Source organism: Triticum urartu, chromosome 7A (genome assembly GCF_056163025.1).
Source record: "Triticum urartu cultivar PI428250 chromosome 7A, HENAU_Tu73, whole genome shotgun sequence".
NCBI classification, from domain to species: Eukaryota; Viridiplantae; Streptophyta; class Magnoliopsida; order Poales; family Poaceae; genus Triticum; species Triticum urartu.
Genome location: NC_141879.1, coordinates 20,371,316 through 20,398,765, shown reverse-complemented (window position 1 = coordinate 20,398,765; position 27,450 = coordinate 20,371,316). Strand labels below are relative to the sequence as shown.

At 43.0% G+C, this 27,450-nt stretch overlaps 2 protein-coding genes across 6 annotated transcripts; both read right to left on the bottom strand.

The window, feature by feature from the left end:
- Positions 1-12,793: 12,793 nt before the first annotated feature.
- Positions 12,794-16,739, bottom strand: LOC125519818 (putative methyltransferase PMT17). 5 transcript variants are annotated; one of them, XM_048684589.2, is made up of 7 exons: positions 16,540-16,739; positions 16,115-16,207; positions 15,072-15,774; positions 14,771-14,981; positions 14,369-14,666; positions 13,449-13,916; positions 12,794-13,286 (listed from the first exon to the last, which is right to left on the bottom strand). In XM_048684589.2, the coding sequence occupies exons 3-7, from the start codon at positions 15,753-15,755 to the stop codon at positions 13,058-13,060; spliced, it is 1,890 nt and encodes a 629-aa protein (XP_048540546.2). In that variant the 5' UTR covers positions 15,756-15,774; positions 16,115-16,207; positions 16,540-16,739; the 3' UTR covers positions 12,794-13,057. The 5 variants fall into 5 exon arrangements, with proteins under 5 accessions (XP_048540546.2, XP_048540544.2, XP_048540547.2 ...); XM_048684587.2 differs by having other exon boundaries at positions 16,545-16,739; XM_048684590.2 differs by lacking the exon at positions 16,115-16,207.
- Positions 16,740-21,624: 4,885 nt separating this feature from the next.
- Positions 21,625-25,331, bottom strand: LOC125518128 (MLO-like protein 1). The gene is made up of 7 exons (XM_087533838.1): positions 25,022-25,331; positions 24,868-24,925; positions 24,547-24,779; positions 22,754-22,963; positions 22,425-22,492; positions 22,286-22,346; positions 21,625-22,022 (listed from the first exon to the last, which is right to left on the bottom strand). The coding sequence occupies exons 1-7, from the start codon at positions 25,157-25,159 to the stop codon at positions 21,825-21,827; spliced, it is 966 nt and encodes a 321-aa protein (XP_087389964.1). The 5' UTR covers positions 25,160-25,331; the 3' UTR covers positions 21,625-21,824.
- Between the last annotated feature and the right edge of the window lie 2,119 nt (positions 25,332-27,450).

The following is a 27,450-nucleotide window of genomic DNA, read 5'->3' as shown; positions in this document are numbered from 1 at the left end:
TTTTCTTCTATTTATTTTTGAGTAATTTTTTTGTATAGTTTTTTTATTTTCTGCATTATTTCTTTTCTTCTATTTATTTTCTTCTGGAAATTGAATGTTGCATACTGAACAATTAGGTAAATGACCGAAAAACAACAAATGATGTCAGAACATGTTGGAAATTGATGGCGTCGCTTTGAATGCTGCATACTGAACACAAAAGAAGTCCGGAGTTCAAATAAGTTTAAAAAACATTGAAGTGGCCGTGTAACAGATGAGTTCTCGTCCGAAACCCCGATACTCCGAAAGAGTATGTCCAGTTTGTACACGAAGTGCGTCCAGTTTTTGCCGTGACCCTCTCTACTCTTTCGCGCATGCTATGCGGGTGATATGATAATACCATGCCAAGTTTCAACATTTTCAGGATTCATTTTGTAGTGATTTTCAATTTCACAGTCATTTAGCTCTCTAAAACAATTAGGTAAATGACCGAAAAACAACAAATGATGTCAGAACATGTTGGACATTGATGACGTCGCTTTGAATGCTGCATACTGAACACAAAAGAAGTCCGGAGTTCAAATAAGTTTAAAAAACATTGAAGTGGCCGTGTAACAGATGAGTTCTCGTCCGAAACCATGATACTCCGAAATAGTATGTCCAGTTTGTACACGAAGTGCGTCCAGTTTTGGCCGTGACCCTATCTACTCTTTCGCACATGTTATGCGGGTGATATGATGATACCATGCCAAGTTTCAACATTTTCAGGATTCATTTTGTAGTGATTTTCAGTTTCACTGTCATTTAGCTCTCTAAACAATTAGGTAAATGACCGAAAAACAACAAATGATGTCAGAACATGTTGGAAATTGATGACGTCGCTTTGAATGCTGCATACTAAACACAAAGGAAGTCCGGAGTTCAAATAAGTTTAAAAAACATTGAAGTGGCCATGTAACAGATGAGTTCTCGTCCGAAACCCTGATACTCCGAAAGAGTATGTCCAGTTTGTACACGAAGTGCGTCCAGTTTTTGCCGTGACCCTCTCTACTCTTTCGCGCATGCTATGCGGGTGATATGATGATACCATGCCAAGTTTCAACATTTTCAGGATTCATTTTGTAGTGATTTTCAATTTCACGGTCATCTAGCTCTCTAAACAATTAGGTAAATGACCGAAAAACAACAAATGATGTCAGAACATGTTGGAAATTGATGAAGTCGCTTTGAATGCTGCATACTAAACACAAAAGAAGTCCGGAGTTCAAATAAGTTTAAAAAACATTGAAGTGGCCATGTAACAGATGAGTTCTCGTCCGAAACCCTGATACTCTGAAAGAGTTTGTCCAGTTTGTACACGAAGTGCGTCCAGTTTTTGCCGTGACCCTCTCTACTCTTTCGCGCATGCTATGCGGGTGATATGATGATACCATGCCAAGTTTCTACATTTTCGGGATTCATTTTGTAGTGATTTTCAATTTCACTGTCATTTAGCTCTCTAAACAATTAGGTAAATGATCGAAAAACAACAAATGATGTCAGAACATGTTGGAAATTGATGACATCGCTTTGAATGCTGCATACTAAACACAAAAGAAGTTCGGAGTTCAAATAAGTTTAAAAAACATTGAAGTGGCCATGTAACAGATGAGTTCTCGTCCGAAACCCTGATACTCTGAAAGAGTTTGTCTAGTTTGTACACGAAGTGCGTCCAGTTTTTGCCGTGACCCTCTCTACTCTTTCGCGCATGCTATGCGGGTGATATGATGATACCATGCCAAGTTTCACCATTTTCAGGATTCATTTTGTAGTGATTTTCAATTTCACGGTCATTTACCTCTCTAAACAATTAGGTAAATGACCGAAAAACAACAAATGATGTCAGAACATGTTGGAAATTGATGACGTCGCTTTGAATGCTGTATACTAAACACAAAAGAAGTCCGGAGTTCAAATAAGTTTAAAAAACATTGAAGTGGCCATGTAACAGATGAGTTCTCGTCCGAAACCCTGATACTCTGAAAGAGTTTGTCCAGTTTGTACACGAAGTGCGTCCAGTTTTTGCCGTGACCCTCTCTACTCTTTCGCGCATGCTATGCGGGTGATATGATGATACCATGCCAAGTTTCAACATTTTCAGAATTCATTTTGTAGTGATTTTCAATTTCACGGTCATTTGCTCTCTAAACAATTAGGTAAATGACCGAAAAATAACAAATGATGTCAGAACATGTTGGAAATTGATGACGTCGCTTTGAATGCTGCATACTGAACACAAAAGAAGTCCGGAGTTCAAATAAGTTATTAAAAATAAAAAAGAGATGCAATGCTGGTTAATTTGCTTCAAGCCATTCGGAATAGTGTAGACTGCACTGCACATAGCTCAGTGCAATCTACGCTATTCCGCAAGGCTTGAAGCTAATCAACATGTAGGTGAGCATTGCAACTCTTCGTCATTGTCTGTGCACTCACGGCTTATAAACCGCTCATACTGCCTCTCTCTTGGCGAGGTGGGACTAAAAATCAGCTTACAAAGAAACTCTAGTACCGGTTCATAGCATGAACCGATACTAAAGGTCTTCGTGGGGGCCCCAGACTGACCATAGTCTGACACAGCCTCATTAGTACCGGTTCGTGGCATGAACCGGTACTAAAGGTTACCCACGAACCGGTACTAATGATGCCTGCCCGCCTAGCCGTTGGAACCGGCACTAATGGTCACATTAGTGCCGGCTCAAATTCAAACCGGCACTAATGTGCTTCACATTTGACCCTTTTTCTACTAGTGTTATGATGCAATAAAATTAATTTTAAATTTATTTACATGAACAGTAACCACGCACATAACCTGCTACAGTAGATAATTACATTATTTGCTACGGTGTCTCTGACTTTCCTTCTTCGTTGCACTAAATTGAACTATAGCTTAGGTGACTTTCCTCCTTAACTTTAGAGGATCCACTTCCCCGGTCGTCATCGTTTTCTTCTTCTGCTGCTGGTAGCACTAGTAACTAGCTACTTTCTTTGAAGAAGATCAAAATGGGTGGTTCATACTACGTAGTTAGTACCTCGATCTCTCCTTGCTAGCTATCCTCTCGTGAATTGTGACATGTGGTTTTTTTCTTAAGGAGTCGTTTGTTCAAAATTTGATCTTGTTAGCAAGTGCAACGATCGCAACTAGACCACACAGGCACACGACAATATTTAGTTACTCACACATCTAACATCCAATATTACAAAAGTGCATTTTTTTTCTTCCTTTTCTTTTCTTTCAAAGCTATCCTCTCATGAATTGTGACATGGTGGGGGGGGGGGGGGGGGGAAACGAGGACATATGAAGCAATTATTTTGTGCATCTCAGCAGTAAGAGCATCTCCAGCCGCGCCCCCAACAGGCTCTCCCGAGGCGTTTTTGCCGCGCCGGTGCCGAAAAAACGGCTCAGTCGCGCCCCCAGGACGCTGAAAAACGCCGGCTCGGGGCTTTTTTCCACCCGGCGGTCACAGGCCGAACCCGGCACACTGGGGGGCAGTTGGGGACTCCGGCGCAAGGGAAAAGCGCGGCTGACCCACGCCGTCAGGGGAAAAGTCAAGGTTTTCTTCCCCGACTCGCCTCCCACCCCCCGCGCCCTCGGCCGCCAGTAGCTATATCCCGCCGCCTTTCACCACTAGATAGCCATTCCACGCCGGAAAAATAGCAGAGCTTCGCCGCGGCAGCCCCTCCAACAGCAGTTGGGTGTTTCCGGCGGCCTTTTCCGGCCGCGGAGGGGCAGTTTAGCGGCGGGGACACGCCCACCGGGCGCAAGGTGTTCGGCGATTTGCCTGCCTCGGCGATGGACTCGGATGACGAGGAAGCGCTCGCCGCGCTGCTGGAGGAGGAAGCCGAGGCCGACGTCCAGGAAGAAGAGCATCTCATGGTGCTCGCCGCCCTCGCCCAGCTGCTGGCGAGCAATGAAAAGCCGCGGCAAGGTGGCTCGGCGCCGGGGCGGGTGAAAGCAAAGAACCGGCATCGTCTCGAAGGCTACTGCATGCTCTACTCCGACTACTTCGCCGATGCTCCACTTCACGGCGAGAAAACATTTTGGCGCCGTTATCGGATGAGCCGAAAGCTCTTCCTCAGGATTGTGAATTCCATCCGGGAGTTCGACAACTACTTCAAGTGCAAGATGGATTGCACCGGCGCCCTTGGATTCACCTTCATCCAGAAGTGCACGACAGCGATGAGGATGCTTGCATACGGAGCTCCCGGTGATTCACTCGACGACTATGGGCGCATGGCCGAGTCCACCAGTATAGAGTGTTTCTACAAGTTCTGTCGGGCAGTGGTGGCAGTGTTTGGACCGCAATACTTGAGAACACCCAATGCGGAAGACACTGCTCGGATCCTCGGATCCTAGCACAGAATGCAGCAAGAGGATTTCCTGGGATGCTTGGAAGCATCGACTGCATGCATTGGAAATGGAAGAATTGCCCATTTGCTTGGTAGGGGATGTACAAAGGCGCCAAAGGCGGTTGCAGTGTGGTACTTGAGGCGGTGGCCACACATGACCTCTGGATTTGTCACTCCTTCTTTGGTATGCCAAGAACTCACAATGACATCAACATGCTGCAGTGTTCTCCTGTCTTTGCCAAGCTTGTTGAAGGTCATTCTTCTCCGGTGAACTTCGAGATCAATGGGCGGCACTACAACAAGGGGTACTATCTAGCTAATGGCATCTATCCGAGATGGTCGACATTTGTGAAGACGATCTCAAACCCTGTGCCAGGAGGCAAGAACGCTTGGTTTGCGAAGGTTCAGGAGGCTTGCAGGAAGGATGTCGAGCGGGTATTTGGTGTGCTCCAATCTCGATTTGCTGTTGTCCGGTACCCTGCTCAGACATGGTCGAAAGATCAAACGTGGGATATTATGACTTGCTGTGTCATCTTGCACAACCTGATCATCGAGAGCGAGCAAGAAGACACAGTGTTTGACACTGAACCATACTACAGGCAGGGTCCTCTAGCCGAAGTTGATCACTAGCTACCGGCAACCTGGACTGCCTATCTCAGTATGCGTCAGGAGATCCGAGACCCACAGATGCATCATCAACTGCAGCAAGATCTGATAGAGCATCTATGGAGGCTCAAGGGCGACGCCGGGCGCGACATGTGATGAAATATGAGTTTTTATTTGTTGAACTATATAATTTGTATTGAACTATTTGTTGTTGTACTATTTTGTTGAAGTATTTGATATTTCTGTGATGAAATATGTGATAAAAAATTATGTGCATAATTAAACGGCGAACAACGGCGAACCACGCCGAATATGGGCCTATTGTAGCCCATATGGGCCCTTTATTCGCCGAAATGGGGCTGAAAAGTGGGCCAATATCGGCGCCTGGGGGTGACGACTGGGCGCGAAACCGCCCCCAACGCCGATTGTATCACCGCCTCGCCCCCTTTTTTTTGAAGCTAAACGCCCTCCAGCTCTTTATTCATTAGGCGCCAGCATGTCTAACTGCAAACAATCAGTCAGCCACCCAGGGATTGTATCATACATAATCATAGAAACAGAAAGTTGTAACGAATGCCTAGCTAGACGGTGTGCCACCATATTAGACTGGCGGCCTGCAAACCGTAGCTCGAATCCCTGGAAAAAAGAAGATAGATTCTTCATCTCCATGATCAAGTGAAAACACGACGACTTCTGAGGTAGCTCCCACAACCGCTGGATCTCTTGACAATCTGTTTCCATGACTACTTTCTGCACGCCCATATCTAGCGCCATATTGATCGCATCTCTGCATGCAAGTACCTCAATGAATAATGGATCAAGAACCCCGTCATATCTTGTACCTCCCGCTCTAACAAAAACTCCATTATGATCTCGAGCAATAAAGCCTGCTCCTCCACGCATTTGCCCTATATCCGTCGCACCATCTGCATTGAGTTTTATCCATCCCTCATCCGGTGGTAGCCACCTCGGACGGGCAGTAATTTTGGACTTCTGCCTCTCAGGTATCTCAAGCGCCCTGATAATCTCTTCAATGATCATCATTGATTTGATCGGCTGGTACACCAACTCCTCATGAGTATAGTTGTTCCTGGAATGCCACACAGCCCACATCACGGTGATCATAATAGCTGCCACTTCCTTTTTGTAAAACCGATGATCTAAAAGATCTCGAGCCCAAGTCTCAGGGTGTAGTCTTGGTATATCTATACCAAAAAATCGTTCTGCTGACTCCCAAAAACGTCTTGCATGTTCACATTCCATTAACGAGTGAAACAGCGTTTCATTATCATGTCCACACATCAGGCAGTGAGGTAGCTGCTTAATATGCCGCCTTTGAAGCTCCCCATAGAACGGCAAAAAATACTTTAGCACACGCCACCAAAACACCTGGATTTTGGGGAGCATGTTGATTTTCCACAATGCCTTCCAAATGGCCGTATCACCTGATGATGAACCAGAAGTTTCAGTCACCTGACTTTTAGTCTCCATCTCATGCCTATACGCCGATCTGACCGTAAAAAGGCCTGATTTCTCCCTGGCCCATGCCCACACATCTGCACCTCCTACCCGCGGTCTTGCCATGGCAAGAATAGCTACCGCGTCGGGTGCATAGAAGATGCTCCGAATCAACTCCGTATTCCATTGATTTGTCGTCGGATCTACCAGGTCCGACACCAGCTGAACTGAATTTGGCTCAAGTGCTCCCATCGGTTTCATGGATATTGTCCCGTCTATCCAATGATCATGCCACACCTCGGTGGTCTCTCCATTACCAATTCTCCGGATAAGTCCCTTCTTTAGCATCTCTCTTCTTTGTATAATTGCTTTCCATGTCTTGGATGCACTAGTTGGACAGCCCGCCGTTAAAAACTCCTCATTAGGGAAGTATCGTGCTTTAAGCACACGCGCACACAGGCTGGTTGGATTCTCAAGTATTCTCCATGCTTGCTTTATTAGAGGGCGATTTTTATGCGTTCTGGGGAGCGAACGGCTGGAGATGCTCTAAAGACCAGGAACGAAATGAAGCTCTCACAAAGCTCAGAGACTCATGCCCGTCCGATCAGATTTCTTCCGCGATACTATCCATCCAATCTCGGGTTTGGATCATCCGGGACGTTGGATCTTTTGCCAGTCGTTATGGGCGGCGAGATGAATTTTCAATTGCATTCCTTGGTAATATCCATGCCCCCACAAGGGGCAGTTTGGTCATGCACGCGCCACGGCCCAGGAGATGGGTACCGATAAATAGATATAGATAGACCGTTTCGGCGATTATCCTCGCTTCCCTCCTCTCCCCTAACCCTAACCCTAGCCCTTCTTCTACGCCTCTACCGTCCTTATGGACGCCACCCCTCCCCTCTACCTCCTCCCCGCCTGCCGGTTGCGCTGCTGCTTTCCCGTCGAGCTCGTGCGTCAGATTTGGAAGGACGGGTAGCTCCCGTCGTCCATGTAGTTGCCTCCTCCGCCTGGGAGGCCATGGACAGAGGGAGCCATCTCCGTTGCCTCCCCTACTATCGATGCCGCTGTCTCCTGCTCCTCCTCTGTCCATGCGTCCCCAAGAAGCAAGGTGTGCTGTTGCTCCTCCCTACCAATTGCTCCGTACACTGCTTGATGTTGCTATTGCTCTCCTCCCTCCACGGCAACGGATGTGCTGCTGCTGTTGTAGATTGAAATTTGTATGCTTCTGCTGCTGCTACTGCTGTTGTAGATTGAAAGTTGTATGCTGCTGCTGCTGTAAATTTGATTATTTGTAGCTTTGTGTGCCGCCCGCCGCTGCAGCTGTAAATTTGATTATGTGTAGCTTTGTGTGCCGCCCGCCGCTGCAGCTGTAAATTTGATTATGTGTAGCTTTGTATGCCACCGCTGCTGCTGTATGCTTAATGCCTGTATGTTTTGTGTGCTGCTGCCGTTGTTGAATATGTGTTTCTAATTTTAAGATTTGTTCCCATCAAGTCAAAGATTCTACATCAGATGGTTATGTTTTTCGTTGCTGTTTTTTCTTTGTTCAGTGTGCACATATAAAACATAAAACAAGATCTCCATCTAATATTGATATATGTTCCTTTACTTGTCCGATGTTGGTTTTAGTTGCTTGTTTTCTGGTTACTAATCTATTACCACATGTCTGTTTGTTTTGCACTAATCCTATGTGTCTAATCTCTCGCCATTGACTTATTAAGCCCATAATTTGGATTTGTACTAATAATTCTGTCTAAGCCACCACCACGGGATTGAACTCATGAGGCTGTAAGGATCTTGCAATTTACTGTTTTATTTAAGAGTGATTTCTTTCTTAGTTTTTCTTTTAATCTTTCTTATTATCATTTTTTTTCATGGCTGTAGCACACAATGGCAAGTGACTGCAATTATGAAAGATGGTACGAGGAGATTCTTTGTCATGGTCTTATTATTGTGATATGTAAGCTGATTCTTGCACTCAAACCATGAAAAAGTTGTTTCTTTCAGTTGTTTGCTTCGACTCACCAAGACATACTAATTCTTCCTCAATGAAGTATAGAGTGATTAGACTCTGAGATAAGATCTTATTCCATGCTCATTTTTGGACCAGCTGGGTTTTCTGAACTGTCTACTGTTTTTGAGCCCATCACATGTATGCATTGCACGGAACAAAAATGAGGTTCATAATGTTTCCGGTACACTTATTGACCTTTTGCTATACAGATGTGTTCAGCCAGTGAGTATAATGGTGAAGTCAAGACGTCTCGTAATTTTGGTTATCAGAATTATAATAGATTTGTTACTGTATCATTTCAGTTTTCTTCTATTAGAATAAGGCTATGCCTAAATTGAGAGTTGTTCATACTTCGCGACAATGGATTTAGCTACTGGTTAAATACTTTGGTATAAGCAGAGGTCTGCATGGCATAGTTATTTTATTTATATTATTGTAGACAAAAGGCACTAATTCGCTTTATTATACTATTTGTCACTTTCTATCATATCATCTCTCACACCTTTCTACATATTTTTCAGTGACGTGTTAAATCTGTCATGATCTTGCACTATATATTCTTATTTTAGCGCTAGAGATACTGTTTTAGCTGATATTCCTCTCAAACTTCTTCCATCCTCCTCCACTCTGGATATGGTAGATGCTTATTAATTTCCTCACATGATTGTAACATGTGTAAAGCTATTAAGACGGCATGATTAATGCACTGTTCTTAAGTACTTCCCTACCGATATTAAGCTGGCAGTTTCATCTTTTCGCTTTACCTTTGGCCTCGTAGGTGTAATCTTGATCAATAAAAACTGTGAGTATAGTAATATAATTTCAAATTTGTGAGCTTGTTTTTTTACTAGCAAATGATATGTACAAATAAATGTAGAGATAATTTCAAATGATTTCTTTCCAAGTAAATTTCAATCTCTATAAATCATCATGTACAAATAATAACTAAAGTATATAGCATATTAAACAATATTCATAGGATCTAAAGATGAATTGGCTCTCTTTATGAACTAGTGCATAAATATTCCTTAGAAAGGATAAATAAATAGTCATCAATCAATTAAGGTCTTCTGTTCCAAAAGAAACCAAATTACAATGCCTATCCATTGAGAAATGAATGTAGGCATTTCGCAAGTGCCTCCACAATGCATTCAAAACTTATATTTGGTCCTTGCACCAAGCTGCTTTGGTTGAAATTTGTGAGACACATTATTTCCACTCAAAATATAATCCGCTAATAACCCAATGGCTATTTTAGTTTCTACACATCATTTTTATTTTCTTTTGTGTAGCCAAGACTTATCTTGGATTCTTGGTCTTAAATAGGTGCTCTTACTTTTGTGTACTTATTAATTATTATTGATTTGCGAATTTTCTTGTCCTTCTGAATTTTTTTTTGTTTTCTCGATTCCTGTTAGTGAAGTGCATGGCTTGCACTTTCTGCGCCTCATGAGAAAAGCTTGGTGAAAGTACACAGTGAATGGTTTTTAGCGCTAACAACTCAGAGCCAATTATCGAGGAGCTAGCCAGTCCAGCACAGAAAGAACATTCAGAAACATTGGAAAATGCTGTTGAAGATTATGATCCATATACTGAGCATTTAACCCAGTATCTGGATCATAATCTTCAATATCATTTTCCAAAGTGTTTGAATGTTCTTCCTGTGCTGGACTTACTGGCTCCTTGATAATTGGGTTAGAGTTGTTAGTGTGAAAATCCTTTTCCTGTGTACTTTCCTCAAGCCACAAATCAGATAGTAGAATTTAGAGTGGGCATGCTACCACTCACTTCATCAAAAGGAATCGGGAAAACAGAGGAAAATTCAGAAGATCAAGAATTTTACAAATCAATAAGTACACAAAAATAGGAGTTCCAAGTTAAGACCAAGAATCCAAGATAAGTTTTAGCTGCACAAAAGAAAGAAAAATGATGTTTATCAAAACTAATAGAACCAACTAGTTAGAAATAAGTTGTATTCTGAGTGAAACTAATATTTGTCTCACAAATCTCAATCAACATAAGGCAGTTTGGTGCAAGGATCGAATATAAGTTGTGAATGTCTTGCTTAATGCCTACATTCGCTTCTCATTGGACAAGCATTGCAATTTGGTTTGCTTTTGGTATAGAACACCTGCATTGATAATGGGAAAATATTTAGTTACCCATTTGACGGAATATTTACCTACTAGTATTATATTATTATCTAAAATAAGAATAATTCTTTTGAACATCTATAGGTTACTCAACTGACCTTATATTCAACATCGCGTCATTCATCGTCCCAATTCATTCATGTATAAGATGCACTCCTGTAGAAAGTTGTACTAAATCGATGACACTTATTTTGGGACGGAGGGAGTTCCTACTACAAATGTTAACGCTATATGTACTGCAGAAGTCATATCTAACAAATGCTCATTCCCACCACACCAATTTTGATGACTCCCCCAGTGTGCTGCTTGATCTCCTCACATTAGAAACAGATTACAGAGCTAAAATCATTTTTCTTTGGTGGTTGGGAAGGCTGCAGTGTAGGAGCATCTGCTCTTCTTAAAGCCACAGCCGAAATCCGGAAGAAGTGATCCTGACACGAGAGAGCAGTTTGGCAAAATTATCCATGTAGATTGTTTTCAGTGGAAAAGTAGAAGAGCCGTGCAGAGGGCAATCCCGGAGGAGTTAAACCTTTGCCATTTAATGCCCGTGTTTCATAAGCAAGATGAGGACGATGATTTTCGAGGGATAGACGTCAACTCCATAGTAGAGATACCAAGCATCGCAGGTGAGATCAATGCTTCTCTAGGAAATGAAAGATTTCTGAAGATTTTTCATTATGGAGAAGAAGACATTGATCTGGCAGGGTGTGGCATTCCTAATCGTGAATTTGGACCCTATGCTTCCGGAAAACTGTTATGGAGCGGTTATGGAGGGTTTCAGGTCTTAAGAGAGAAAAGAGAAATTAATCTTCTTGTTTCAGAACAATTATTTTGAATTACTGGTTCGAGAAAGATGTGAGTCAACTACTGTATCGTTCATTGCACCAAGAAGCTGCTGACGTGGTTGGTTACGCCATCATGGATGACGTCAACCCAGCAATAGTTATTTGGATTGCTTCAAGAAGACCCTCCTGAGGGTCTCTGTTCTAAAGTATGATTCATTTGGCATGGGTTGCATTATGTGCATAGATAGATTGAGCAAACTATATCTAGTGTCATTAAATCTCATAAATTGATGCTTTCCATTTCCATTCCTTGTTTCCTAGGTAATCTGGAGCATGGAAAGGGATCAGTCTATCTCTGTTACAATCAAGTTGTGATTTCATCACGGCTCTCTGGAGTCTGGAGTGTTTGTTTCCCATTTTCAGTGTCTGTTTTGGCAGTGAAGTGTGTTTGTTGCAAGCTCCATCTGCGGTATGGTGAGGGTGTTGCCACGTACTTGCGCATGGAGGATATAAATGGTGTGCTTTCTTCAACAGGATACATATATACCTGATGTGGGTGTGCTTGATTGGATTGGATTGGTGTGTGATTGTCAAGCGGGCACTGGATTGCTTTTTTGGTTTATAACTCCAGCTTGGTGTGCTGTTCACAGTTGATCAAGCTGGTTGGTTCTTAATAAAATGGTTGTGTATGCCGGGCTGTGCATCAACCCAGATTTGTAAATCCTGCGTGGTGAGTGTGTGATGAACAATATATAAACCAAGCTTACTTTGTATTCGGTTGATGGAACATGAAATGTTATTACTATATCATGACTGTTAATTATATGGAAATCTGCAATTGTACTGATGAGTTGCGTGGATAATTTTGCTGTGCTGCCATTCTAAGCGGGAGCATCTGAGCCCATGCGGATTTTCGTAGTAGTAGTGTTTCTAAAAAAGATAGTAGTAGTAGTAGTGATACTCTTCATGCTGCCGGCTGCCTGTCATTTCGGGTGACCAGTGACTAGAATCTTCTTCTAATAGGTCTCACTCAGATGATGAACTGTTGAAGATTGAGTCATTTCCCAACACAAAGTTCAGTCTTGTTCTCTTTCCTGTTGAAGATTGTTTGGATTTTGAAGAACAAATAGTTCCGCAACCAGCACATTCAGCTTGGTTTATCATACATTCTTCCTGGGCCTCCTCTTTTAGTCCGAACTTTCTGCGCAAAAGAGAAACATTCAGTCGAATATAGTTCAGATTTGGTTCATGAATCGAGCCTTTCTTTTGGCCGGCTGCGTGTCAGTTTTTGAACAGATGTTTCGGACTTGGATTCTGCACCTCTGCTCAAAAGATCGTTTGGTCTGCCCTTTCTTGGGATGAAAATTGCTCAGACTGAAAAAAAAGCGAATGATTCGGACAGAAGCACATTCATCTGATCCAGCTTTCTCAAAACTATAAGTGAATATCCTCTTGGAACGGTTGCTGAATACCATCGTGTAGCACCGTGTCACACTCACAGCTCACGAGTCAGAGACCGCAAAATTAAACCGATGATGATACAGCGAATTCCCACCTACTATATACAGATATATCCTGAAGCTAAGAGAACAGTCAATGAAGACTCAACAGAAAGGTTTTCTGTTTGAACTTTAGCAGCAGACGACATAGAACAACACTGAGGAAGGCGATAGCTATTGCTGCTTTTGGGCAGGCTCCGCGGTCCAGTAAGTTTTGACGGCCACAAGGATCTTCTCAGGGTTGAACGGCCCGGATTCATGATCCATGATCTGGCTCTTCCATCTCATGCCATTGGTGATGGCTTGTATCTTCACTAACATCTCCACGGTGTCCCTGAAGATCACCGTCCCTTCAGGCCGCAGAATCCGGTCCATCTCCAGGAGAATGTATGTTATGTCACACCTGTAACCATTGTAAAAAATTTGTTCAACATTACAGTTTGATCATTAGTGTCTCCACTTGCTTAATCTGAACTTCCTTATAACAACCAAAACACAAGCATGAAATTGGAGCAGAAAAGGATTACATGACGACAGAACTCAAACAATCGGTTATTTGCATTACCTATCCTGATAAAAGCTGAACACTTTATCAGCATGGATGAGGTCATACGTCCTGGGATACGTCGAGAAAGCCTCACACCAGTCATGGAATGTCCCGATGAACCCCCGCTCGTAGATAACACCGAGGGCATCAGGAGCAGAACCTGAAGGCACCACATTCATCACCCAGAGTGGATACTCCATCAGCGCAGCAGCAAAACCCCCCATCCCCGCATCCATGTCCATCACGTTCCTGTATCGCCCCTTGGCCAGTGGCGGGATCAGTTTCTTGTAGTGGTCCGCTCGCTCTGCCCACAACTTCTTGTCCTCTTCGAACTTCTCAGGGGTGATGCCTGAAACTGAACCTCGGTTTATTCTCGGCGGAACTGCGGATGCTCTTTCTGGCCATTTCTCGAGGGCTCCGCCAGCAGCTTCTTCCTCGGTTTGCACTTCCGGCAGAGGAGATATGCATGTCTCCATCTTCTTGTACCTATGTGGTCACACAGTCAGTTTGTGTTTTTCTGATCAGGAAAATAACAGAGAATGCATTGTGATGGCCTTGAGGTCTAAGCATTTATGACTGTACTAGTGTGCTGCTAGGTTGCTACAATGTCGAGTTATTGTACGATTGTAAGTGAACTGAGCCATAAGCCAGAGAAAATATTGTACAATGAACTCATACTTAGTTTCACTTAAGAAGACACCATTCAGAATGATGTTAGTGAAACCTGATAAACTACTTTCTTTTTCAAAGAATAGGAAATAGGAAATTCAAGGTATGATTTATAGCATGAGGTTCATACAAGGATAATCTTGCTAAACAAACCAGGCTATATATTTCAGAACAGCCAGAAATAGAGGTTTTTTCGGAACTACAGACAATGAGGTACTGCAAGCGTACAAAAAGTACAATACTCAGAGAAAGCATAACAGAAATCTTACCAAGCAGTGTCCACATCACTGCTGTTGCAGAACTGCGGAGTTTCGTCGGCATTTCGATTATTAGCACACTCCATATGGTTGATAGGTTTCTGCCATACAGCAAGGTCATCTTTCTCTACCACCTTCTTCCAGCAGAGGCGCTTTGCTAGGTCCTCAATCTCATCTTGCTCTTGCTTCAGGTCTTCCTCTGTTCTTTGCCACCCCTTGTAGTGCTTCTTCCAACGGATTGGAGGCCCAGAGAGGATCCAGTAGCCTCCTGGTCTTAGAACTCTGTCTACTTCAACCAGATATAAACCGTCTGTTGACAAGAATGATAAAACATAAGCTCTACTTATACATTCATTGAACATGTGTCCAGTGCAATGTAACTAAAAATCTGAAACAATGTCATGAAAAACATACCGAGCTTGTTCCATGGGATCAAACATCTAGAGCAGTGCGCCATGTCAAATGCTCTAGCAGGATATGGGATTCTATCGGTTGCCATTACTCCAATCATAGCCGGCACTCCCCTCTCTAACGCAAACTGTACCTGTGCCTCGTGCGAATCCCTTGGTGCAAATGACATGGTGATGATGCCCCTCTTCAGAAGAAAAGCACCCCAACTTGCCACCTGAAAAACAGCCAGAATGCTTCCATCCTAAGACCCTAACACCTTCAGAGATAAGAAACAATATCATACAAATTTGTCAAGCAAGCTCACCCCACATCCAGTATCAAGTGCAGTTCTGATGTTGCCGTCAGTTAACGGTATGAGGGCATCGATATCATCGATATAAGCATCAGCACCATGCGGGAACATCGTGCCACCACCAGGGAACCTAAACCTGTCCCCCTCAACCTGAATCCAATTCTGCACGGCCTTCTCGATACTCAGCTCCCGGTGAGGGATGTTATCATACCACGCATAATCCCGACTCTGCGGCCACGTGAAGGGGTTCTTATACTTCGGGGGCGCAGGGATCAGGCACCGGAACAATTTTTCTTTTGTGGGGCAGTGCCTCTCCCTGTACTGCATCATCGCCTTTGGAAACTTCCTCGCCGTCCTCGGGTCATGGCAAGGGGTGTACTCGCTGTACTTGAGCTGACACGGCGGGATCATCTCCGTCGCCAGCAACGACTCGTTGAAGGCCACCCGGTGGTGGGCCTGGAAATCGAGACGGGCGCCCGAGGATGTCACCGAGGCGACGCTGGGGGCGCCTGACGCATTGCTGGGGGCACGCGAGGCAGCTTCGTCGCACTGCGTCTTGGCGTACACAGGCCTGGGGGCGTCCTTTATGGCGGACGAGGTGCCTTGCCAGGCGCCAAGGATGTACGCCGTGGCGCACAGGCCGACCACGCCGATTGCCAGCGTCACGCGCATCCTCTGGAACTCCAGGTGGCGCATCCCGCCCTGTTACTGCCACCTGCAAAAAGGTGCAGTTCAGCACATATGGATGGAGCAGTAGTGCTAACACATGGCAGAGGGTTAAAGTAATTTCGCTGTGTGATTGCAGAAAAGAAGAGATGGAGGTGATCCATAAGTCTGAAACATTACCAGGACGGGTTTTTTGCAACTGAATTCAATATGTGATTGTGGATTCAGAGAAGGCAAAGTGGAATGTGACAGCAGGTAGCTGTGAATGGATAATGGGGGTCAGAAGAAGCTCTCCCTCCCCCCTCCCTGATCCTGATTAAACAAGAATGGCAGCTGCAGAAAGTGTAGAAGAGCACTTGCTGCTGCTAATGAGTACCCATCATCCTTACCTGACACTACTTCCCGACAGAAGAGAAACACAATGATGTGCAGCAAAGTGCACATGTATGGGCCTTTCCAGCCAAACGAACCAAGCAAAGAACCTGCAAAAAAGAAAAGAAAAAAAGTAGCAGAACCTCATCACTGATTTTGGGAGTCGGGACCCAAAATCCGCTCATGAATTTTCAGTTAATCGTCCCATTGCCCGCGGGAACCAACTCAGGGAGAGGGGAAAAAGAATCTATCTTTTGGGCGTGCAAAAATCCTTCCTTTTTTCAATCAGGGGGAGGGAATGGAGATGAAATCACTACCTACGACAATCTATCCAACAAGAAAGATGAGGATTGGGTTCCCTGAAATCCCTATCCTAAGCTCGGCGGCCTGCCTCGGACGAACAGGAGGAGAGTGCGAGTGAGCCAGTGTGGGATAAGGTTACCTTACCTCTTCCCCTGAAGCGGCGCTTTCCCCTGGGTGCAGGTGCAGCAGTGTCGCCGGACGGACGGACGAGGCGAGGAGGCAATCCGGCAGCGGCGACCGCCTGCGGCCGAGAGGGCGGCGGCGGCGGCGGCGAAGAATTGGATTGGTTGGAGAAGAAAGGGGGGAACCAAATCTAGTAAAACCATGTGTTCAGGCTAGTTATAGTTTTTTTTAGGGGTAGGCTAGTTATAGTTAATTTCTTTCTGGCGTTTGCTTCGCTGTTACCCTGACCATTCGCGAGCCCGGCCCACACCCCGTATGGCCCGTGAGCCAGCCAGTCAATCTTGCTTCCCAGGGCCTTCTACCATTTTGCATTTTTCTTTTGCTGTTGAGATTTGGGCCTTCTTACACCGAAATCACTAATTAAGGAGTACTTGTTACTAAGAACACTCCAGCTTTCCTGGTCGTGACATGCAGCGGGTCATTTGTCGCAATTTGAGAGTTTTTCTTTTTTTTCATAGATCCGTTTATTTAAAACGTTTTATCTCTTAAACCGTGCATCCAAATCTCGAACCGTTTTCATAGTTGGATTCCGAGATCTTTCAAACCAGATCCCATGTTGATAAGTTTTGACGAACTTTCTTTATTAAAACAAGAGAAAAAATCGGACAAAAGCACGGGTATTTTCCCTTTTTGAAAAAGGCACGCCCGTGCCTCTCGTGAAAGCAAAACCGTGACTCTCGTGGATAAAAAAAAACAGAAAACATGATTTTTTTTTTCCGTTTCCGAGAGGCACGGCCGTGACTCTCGCGAAAGCACAACCGTGCCTTTCGCGGAAGCAAAATCGTAACTATCACGAGAAAAACACAGAGAATGCGTTTTTTTCCTTTCCGAGATACACGGCTGTGACTCTCGCGAAAGCACAACTGTACCTCTTGCGGAAGCAAAACCGTGACCCCCGCGAAAGAAAAAAAAAATAGAGAACGCGTTTTTCCTTTCCGAGATGCACGGCCGTGACTCCCGTGAAAGCACAACCGTGCCTCTCGCGGAAGCAAAACCGTGACTCTCGCGAAAGAAAAAAAACAATAAACACATTTTGTTTTTTCCTTTCCGAGAGGCACGGCCGTGACTCTCGTGAAAGTACAATCGTATCTCTCACGGAAGCAATACCGTGACTCTCACGGAAGAAAAAAAACAGAGAATGTGTTTTTTTCCTTTATGAGAAACACGGCCGTGACTCTCGCGAAAGCACAACCGTGCCTCTTGCGGAAGCAAAACCGTGACTCTCGCGAAAGAAAAAAAAAAACAAAAAACGCATTTTTTTTCTTTCCGAGATGCACGGCCGTGACTCTCGCGAAACCACAACCGTGCCTCTCGCGGAAGCAAAACCGTGACTCTCGCGAAAAAAATAGAAAACGGTTTTTTTCCCTTTCCGAGATGCACGGCCGTGACTCTCGCGAAAACACAACCGTACCTCTCGCGGAAGCAAAACCGCGACTCTCGCGAAAGAAAAAAAAACAGAAAACGCGTTTTTTTTTCGTTTCCGAAAGGCACGGCCATGACTCTCGCTAAAGCACAACCGTGCCTCTCGCGGAAGAAAAAACGTGATTCTTGCGAAAGAAAAAAACCGCGTTTTTCGCGCAAAACAAAAATTTGTAATTTTTTTGATCGAAAAGCTAAGGAAGACCGGGGAAAAACCAAAACGTCAAAAAAAATCCAGAAAAAACCGTTTAAAAAGCCGAAAACGCGTGCGGAAAAATTAAAGAAAAACAAAATTTGGAAGAAACGTCCAGAATACGACACATGGCAAATGGCTGAGAGCACGCCAAGTCACGCTAATCGTTGTGAGGCTCCCGAAGAAGCGCTCGTTAACTAGTTGCTCTCTTCTTACACGCCCCGACGCCAGGGCTCCGTGGAATCCACGACCGCCTAGACCGACGATGAAGAAGGTGAATGTTGATGGGGCTGTGTAAAAGATCCTCAACACAGGGGCCATCGGGGTCGTGTGCCGTGATGAGCAAGGCATGCACGGCGAGAAGAAACGACGCCCCGAATTACGGGCGTGGCTATGTGACGCTTACTATGAGCCACACCGGTGCCTCGCTACAGGGCGTGATGGTGGGGTGGCCCAGTAAGACATGACTCGTCGGGCTAACGACATCTGAATTTCTTTCTTTTTCTCTTTTATATTTGAAATGTATATAGTTCGCAAGCTTAAATTTACTTAAGAAAATTTTAAACCAGGAATTTTAAAAAATATTACCCTAATATATATTTTTTAGCACAGTTTTCATAAAGGTTGATAACTTTCAAAAAAATGTCGCCAATAAAAAAACAGTTCCAATGTTTCAATGAAATCAATGCAATTAGTTTTTCAAAAATGTGCATACAACTTAAAAGAAATGTTTCGTAACATTAAAAAAATATGTGAAATTTTAGGGAAATATTCCCTCGTTGCAAAAAATATATCATGACAATGTAAAAAAAATGATTCACCTAGATTAAAGAAATTTACTTAATTTTCAAGAAACAATCATGTGTGTCCAAAAAATGTCCGTGAATTTTTTCAAAAGTGCTTATATAGTGCAAAAAACGTTCGCCTAGTTTAGAAAAATGAAAGCATGGCCATTAAAATGTAGAACATTTAATTGCAAAAAAACGTTAACATGAATTCGTAAATTGTTCAGAACATGTTTTTTTTAAATGTACATCATGTATTTGAAAAATGTCCAACATGTATCACAAAAATATTTCACGTGTTCTCTAAAAAGTACATTGTTTAGTAAGAAAAATTAGACATGTGTTAAAAACAAATAAAAACCAACAATGAAGCAAAATAGAAAAGAATAACCCAAAGAAAAAACTAAACAATAAAATAAAGAAAAATAAAGCACAACAAGAAAAAATAAATAAAACAACGAAAAATAAGAAGCAAACAAAGAAACACCAAAGAAAACCAAAGTATAACAAAGAAAAACAAAAAAATGAGAAAACAAAGAAAACCAAAGCAAAACGAAGAAAATGAATTTTGTTTTTGAAGAAAATCGGTGAAAAAAATAAAACAAAAGAAAAAGCACGTAGAAAACCGGACCTGAACGAACTTACAGCGCGCAGCGAATAATCCAAACTACTTGGTTGGACTGCTACGAGCAACACATAGCCCTGCCGCCGATTTCACTCCCTGTTTGCAGCGCTTTGCGTCAAGTTGTTGTTGTTCTAGAGTGTAAGCAGATGGCTATGAATTTCACAAATAATAATAATATAAACATTGCTTCCGGGAAGTGGATCAAGTTGCTGATAGTTTAGCTAGATATATCCATTCGATAGCCGATCGTCTGGACTACGGGTGAATTCTACCCCAGATTTTATTTCTCTTCTTCTTGTAAATGATATGACCATTCTATGAGAAATAAAGTCTTTTACCCGTCAAATTTTTGTTGTTGTTGTTGATTCACACAGAGACAACCGACACAGCCAGGCCCATTTTATACAGCATGTACATCACAACCAGTTTTGGGAACCAATCCTGCCTAGGTTTTACCAGGTTTGAAAACCTTCTAGCTGGTTCATGAACTAGTTTAAGTCCGGTTTCTCTTTTTTTTTCCTTTTCTTTTCCTCTTTTCATTTTCAAGTTTAAGTTTAGTATTTCAAACATTGTTTCGAAATTTTAAATATTATTCAGATGTTTTTATAAAATTCTTATTTAGAAATTTTGTAAACATTCATGTTTTCAAAAATTATTTAGAATTAAAAAGTTTACATTCTCCAAAAAAAATTCAAAACAATTTCAGAAATGTCGCGGTGCCAAAATTTCTTCAAAATTTCAAAGAATGTCCCCATTTTCAAAAATTTTTAGGAATTTAAAAAAAATCACCTTTTCCAGAATTTTTTTCAATTTCTTTTAAAAACTAAAAAAATGTTTATATTTTTGCAAAATCTTTGAGAATGTCAAAATTTTCTTCACTATTTCTAAAAATGTTCAGGAAAATAAAAAAAATAGTAACAATTTTTTTTTGTAATCTTAGAAAATTATTTGAATCTTGAAAAAACTGCGAACAATATTTTACGATTTTCTTTTTAGTTCTGCTGCTACCATTAGTTCTTAAATGTTAACATCGCGCTTCTATCATCAGGATTCATCAATTCCAACGGCTAGGAATAGGCGCTCGCCAACGTCACTACGAATGAAGTACTTTTGCAAAGTACGGAATTTATTTGACCACTCATCATCTGTATCTTGGTTGGGAAGATTTTTGAATTGGTCCCTTCAATCCGGAAGGGAGGGAGTAATCGTCATTATCCATTTTTAAAGTGTCCAACGGTCGGTTGGGAACAACAAGCACAAGCAGGCTCCATTGTTAAAGTGTCAATGTAGAGCATCCACCGTAGGAATGAACCCATGATGGGGGAAAACATGGACCCACCGGCCTCCACGAACCAGGTGCCCCCGACAGTGTCGAAGAGCCATTTGAGCACAACAAGCGCGATCAAGCTCCGCTCGAAAAGCGTCCGACCGTTGGATATAGGCCCCACCCTAGGACCATACAGCGAATACAAGAGCATCTGACTACTGAAAAAACCAACACAACGAACTTCACCAAATGGGTAGCTCGACAACGTCCAATAGCTGGATAAATAGAATAGAAAGCCTTTCTTTTCGTAGCCCCGATAAAATGCAACAGACGGCCATGTAGAGGAAGGGCCGACAATATGAGGATGCCTATTCAGCGCCACCTTTTCATCCTTTCTTTTCAACTCGGCAACATCCGCTCCCTCAGGGCAGCGTCGAAAAACTGAGTAGACACAAAGAGGGCCATCATCTGACACCTCATTCCCCACCCACGACTGTCAGGTATAAAACACGTCAAACGAGGGGCCCTGGCTATGCTCGCTGCCCACGCTTCATAGGGTTGTCGCCGCAGTGAGCGACTGAAGGCGTGATCAGTCGACGGTGTGGAGGGTGCCAGGCAGGTATAGTGGTGCACACTGCGGAGGGATCGAGCAACGCGGAGGGTGTCGGAGGGCGTGGATGACCCCAAGAGGCGGGTGCCCAACATCCTTTAAAGGGGTATAACAGGTCAGATCACCCCACTATATATGTACTTTTTTATTTGCAAAGTTAACGTGCATTGAAATTGGTAGGGGATTTGTTCCCTAAACAGTTGTCTACGGCTAATACCATGATCAAGACCAACATGAACAAGTGTTGCCTAACTTGCTCGTGCATTCAAGATTAGAAAAGGTGAATGCAAGATATATTTATACATTAGTTATACACTGGCACGTACATTGATATGCATTCACTTAGATCAATCTAGCAGTCCCTTGCTCGATTGCTGATTCTCTTCTTGTATTTGTCATTTGAATTCCCTGACCAACGGGTGAATTGTCACCAACACTTGCTGCCGGCATTCTATTACGCTTCCTAGCCTTTTGAGCCCAGTTGGTGAGGCCTTCGGATATACTTTCATCGAACATGGCTTTCTTGAATGAGCTTCTCATCTGCATTGGTACACAGATAGAAAATTAGCATCTAACTTAGAGAAGTAGTTTGAGAACATCAACAACAATCTGTGATCACACCAATCGTGAACCACAGAAAATGGAAATGTTACCACTTCAATGTACACTTTATAAACATGCTATCTTCTACTTGAGCAACTAGTACATTGTTTAAAATTGGATAGTCACCAAATTAAAATAAATTACCAAAGGTTCCTGAATAAATAAGTTAGTGCAAACCCAATTGAATTTAGCCAACTTACTTGAGATATGAGAGCATACAGAGGTAGTGTGCTGTATCCACAGAGGAGTTGACTGATGACACTGAATGTACATGCATAATATGAGTTCCTGCTTCCTTGAAAGCTCAAAATGCCACAATTGACAAATATTACAGCTTACCTTATCACCAGACGAGTAATAGCATATGCTGGTTTTCCCATAATACATGATTTAAATCCATGTGTTACCTGCAAGGGTTGGTGACTGCTAATTTGAGTTTACTGTTACATTTTTACATATATATAAAGTAAATATAGAGAGCCATAATACCTAGCCAAACAAGTTGTTATGTTCTAGATGTTTGAGTATTTGATTTTATCAATCCTTTCCTTGGTAAATTACAATGACATATTTTTATATAACAGTGGTCCATCATGTTATTCTTAAGTATTTCCAAAGTCCAGTATATGTTTGGTATGGTGAGAAGGGAATTAGCTTATTGTTCTTACCAGCAGCCAGAAGAAAAATGCAATCTCAAATGCATTTTGGAACAAGATGATATGGATCAATAGAAGGACTAGTTTAGGCCGGTGGAACCAAAACAAATCATCTGAAAGAGCTACAACTAGCTCCCCATCTATTGCAGTATGCTTCTGGGCAACATCGATAGCTAGCTCCGTGATAATATGCTCCAGCTTACTTCCGACCACAAGTAGCAACTGCACGGAATAAAACACGCCTAATATGTTAGTGAATAAAAAATGTATATAGTACATATATTAATTATGAAACTTCTTTTTTTTCTTAGAAAAAATAGTTGTATTATTTAAATTAACCAAATTATTAGGTCCAAACAATAGAACTTTGCAGGTGCAAATGCTTTTAAACCCGTTTCTTTTATACAACATTTTCTAAGATACAAGGAAAGCTACCAACATTTTCTAAATAGTATTATTTGTATTGAACTGGTGTTAACAACATAAATGTGCTAGAATTTTAAGATACAAGGGAAGCTACCAGCCAACCAAATATTTCACATCGCTTTCCATGACCTCTAAAGTGATTTTTGATAAATTCGAATTCTTGCACATGTCTGATCATTTGAGGACCTAGAAATTTTGCCCCAAGAACACATAATAAGCATTGCTTTACAGCTTAATGGGAAAAATGTTTAGTTAAATTTCTAGAATAGGCAGTGTATGTATACCATTATCGTTGCTTTGCTGGATCTTGTCCTCCCAGTGTTTCCATTTTCTTGTCTGGATGGAACGGACCAAATCTTTATAGAAAGGAAATGTGATAACCCATTTTGAACACAAATTAAGGTTCATATTTTGAATACCTGTGTGATTCCAAGAATAACTGTAACAGCACTGAGAACCACATGGGTAGCTTCTAAGACGAAGATAAATATGTGTAACTGATGGATATGAAATCATATATGAATAGTGGGTCATTTTAAGCAGCGCTAGCTTATGAAAGATGAAGGGCAATCATAGGAAAAGGACAATATGCTTCCTACCAACATTCAGAAAATCACAATATTGTAACATAGTTTTTGAGATAAGCTTTGTCAACATCAGCTCAAAATGTCTAAACTCGTTATTTCCTAAAAAATCCGTGGATGGCCAAAGTTTAGACATTGCACGTAATTCAACTTATTTTAATGAAGTACCAATCATGGTCAACAAAAAAATCAAGGTCAGACAAAAGCCGACAAGCCTCCCGAGATAGGTAGCTTTGATCACTTCCAGTAAATACCGGCTGCATGCCGCCGGTGACTTCCGTCCGGCAAAACAAAAAAAAAACCTTTTGTTTTTATTTAATTTCATATTAGCTTGTCTTTAAGTCAAATTTTATAAACTTTGTTCTCTCATACTCCCTCCATTCCTTTATATAATGTGTAAAAAAAATGTAAAAGTCAAACGAGTGCATGTTTGATCAAGTTTTTAGAAAAATCTATCAATATCCACAACACCAAATTTGTATCATTTCATCCATCATGAAAAGTTGTTTCATATTTTATCTATTAGGCATTGCAGATTTTGACATTTTACTCTATAATCTTGGTCAAACATTCAAATGGTTGACTTGCACGAAAATCGATACACCTTATATTCTAAAACGATGAGAGTATATTTAATTCTACGATATCAAATCAATACCATTAAATTCATCACCAATTAAATATATTTTCACGACATATATACTTGTTATAAGTGTTTGTATCGTTTTCTATAAACTCGGTCAAACTTATGACAAAACTAATATGCAGAGTAATAAATAAAAGCAGAGGTAGTACCTTATTGAGGCAGTACTCACTGGAGGCGCCTCCACCTGCCAGGAGCCTCCTCGTGCTGCCCACCACACCAGTGAACACGGTAGCGGCAAAGTGCCGTGCAACCTTGGTGGCACCGGCGCCGGCGCGCGGGCACGGCAGGAGGTGGTGCATCAGGCTCTCCCGGACGCATATCTTCTGCATGGCGCCCTGGAACACGGTGAGCAGTAGGGAGATGAAGCCCAGCAGCATCAGCTCTGCAACCGACCGAATCAACCGGCGTCAGGACTTAGGACTGGAAGGCAGAGCATGGCAATGGTGGTTGGGAACCAAGCAATTGCGTACCTTCTTTGAGCTTGAGCAGGGCCTCGTACAGCGGCTTGCGGCGGCCTTTTGTGAGCCTCTGTTTATATACACGCAAAAGTGGTTCAAACGGTTTAGCTACCTTGCATGTTGGTGATGGATGCATGAAGCTCAATTAATGGTGGACGATGCAGACCTTGCCGAGGCGGTGGAGCAGGCGCTCGAAGAGCAGGGAGATGAGGACGATGAGGGAGCACACGGACGCGACGATCCACGTCGGCGTGTGCTCCAGCGTTATCTCCACCGCCCCGCCGCCGCTGGCTCCTCCGGCCATGGCAGCCAAAGCTCAGCAGGTTGCCCGGTCAGACCCAAGGGGACGCTGTTCTTCGCCGGCAATGTCAGAAGGGGACGCCATTCGTGCTCATACATATATGATGGCCCGTCTTAAACTTTGACTTGAACATTAGATAGACGAAGGGACGGTCTCTCACAAAAAACCAACGTCATGAAATATCTTGAGACCTTCCTACCTTCTATCTATCTTGTGGCTGGCCGCTGATATCTTGAAACCGGTGTGCTGTGCCCTTTCCATGGGGCTAACCTGCGGGTAGTATGATGACGACAGGGACAACGACGCAGCGAGAAAGAAAGACATGGACCAAGCCTGCCTCTAACGGTCCAAAACAAGGTGAATCTGGTGAAGAGCATTCTGCCTCTGACGTGCGTTCAATATCTATCAAAGCTTAACAGTAGACCATAGACGAGCTACGTTTGTATTTTATTATTATCCCGGTCAGCATCTTATCTGCTCCAATTAAACAAGAGCTTTTTTACGATACCCTGATACTCCCAAGGCAGGGGTAGGAGTACCAGTTAAATCTAACCCTTCATTCAAAAGGGCACTTTAGACTTTTTGTCTCGCTGTGTAAGTTTTGTCTTTATATCTGGATCTAACTCCCTCCTGATGAGCCGCTCGAGCACTATCTCCCGCCTCCATGATCGAGCGACCTTGCACGGCCATGGCTGCCTCCTCCCGTTGGCCCCGTTGCATGCAACACATGCATGTAAACTTAATTTCAACCTTTGGTCGCCAGCGAGGCCCCTCTGATGTCTGCCTGATCTTAGATTTTCACCAATTCATACTTCTCTTCCCTGAGCAATTATGAATCAAGGCTAACCGCATTGCTTTTCTTTCTTTTATTTCATTTTTTGAACTGGGCAATTACCCCTTTCCATTACTGCAACATAACGGAAATACAATAGTCCAAAGAGGGAGAAAAGGGGAAGCGAGTTCAACGCATCGCCGGGAAACCCATTGTGAGCACTCGCCATCGAGATTACTCACTGTGGGGCGAAAACCCGACGACACCATACTTCTGCAACTAGGAACCAGGGCCAGTCAGCCCCAAAAGAGCACAAAACACAAGCTCGCGACAGTCGAGCAGCATAAGTTTTGAGGCCCGCGCAGGGGAGAGCAACTCAAACATCAAGCTAAACCACAGGGATGCATCTCCAGCAGAATCAACAGGCCGCCTCTTCATGGCTCGCAGCACAAATCCTCATCATCATTGATGCATTCTCCTTCAGCATCTTCGCCCCGTCCCTCATGGCAGTCGCCTCATCTTGCTTCATCATTCCTGCCCAGTAGCAAACTAAGGCACAAGCAGAGATGGTACATTCAAACGGGTTTGTAAGTGGTTTGAATTCAAAAGTAGCCCTGTTGCGACACGACCAGATCGCCCAGCACACAGTAGCGATCCCTGCTGTATAGAATTTTTCCCCTCCAGGTAAGAATGTAAAACACCACGAATAGGCCTGCCAAATATTATCAGGGCACAAAGCAGTGCCAAACATGCATGCCACTGTCCTCCAGGTTATCCTGGCAACAGGGCAAGTAAAGAACAAGTGCTGTGCGGTCTCTCTTCCTCCGCAAAAAGAACATTTTGGATTCCCTTTCCAACCTTGATGTTTCATCACATCCCTAGTCAGGACAACATCCTAAAAAAGTTGCCACAAGAATATTTGAATTTTGAGAGGGATTCTGGCACTCCATATCCATCTGTAGTCGCATCCAGCAACATTCTTTTCCAGGAACGAGTAAACAGATTTGGTGGTAAAAGAGGTTCTCCCACCCAGGCCCCATTTGATCACATCAGTAGCATCCGAAACACATGCTTCTCTAGCCATTTTCCCCACAACACCCCATTGGTCATTAAGCTCACTATTCAACCTACTTGTAAAGAATGAGGAGGGATCAGCATTTAGGCATTTATCAAAAGTGCACTCAGGATAATTGCAGGTAGAGAAAAGACGAGGAAACTGCACAGCTAGAGGGATATTCTCCCCAATGGGGTCAACCCATAATCTAGCAATGTTTCCAGACTGCACAATCACTCTCCTCCCTGCCATATAAAGATATTTCACCTTCATGATAGCTTTTCAGCATGGTGAGTCATTGCACTTCAATTTAATGTCAGCCACAGTAGCCCTACTGAAATATTTAGCTTTCACAATATCCTGTCACAAGCCAGATTTAGTTTCTAACTTCCACCACCATTTAGTAAGCAGGCTGAGGTTCTGCTTATGTAAATCTTTCACACCCAGCCCTCCTTTATTCTTGGATCT

Excerpts from the sequence above, each read along its gene's own strand:
- LOC125519818 (XM_048684589.2), bottom strand. The coding sequence starts at position 15,755 with ATGCGCCACCTGGAGTTCCAGAGGATGCGCGTGACGCTGGCAATCGGC. Across the intron at positions 14,667-14,770 it reads GATCCCATGGAACAAGCTCG|ACGGTTTATATCTGGTTGAA; the intron begins GTATGTTTTTCA and ends TCTTGTCAACAG. Across the intron at positions 13,287-13,448 it reads TTCAGCTTTTATCAGGATAG|GTGTGACATAACATACATTC; the intron begins GTAATGCAAATA and ends CAATGGTTACAG.
- LOC125518128 (XM_087533838.1), bottom strand. The coding sequence starts at position 25,159 with ATGGCCGGAGGAGCCAGCGGCGGCGGGGCGGTGGAGATAACGCTGGAG. Across the intron at positions 22,964-24,546 it reads GTGAGTACTGCCTCAATAAG|TTGCTACTTGTGGTCGGAAG; the intron begins GTACTACCTCTG and ends TATTCCGTGCAG. Across the intron at positions 22,493-22,753 it reads CATTTTTCTTCTGGCTGCTG|GTAACACATGGATTTAAATC; the intron begins GTAAGAACAATA and ends CAACCCTTGCAG.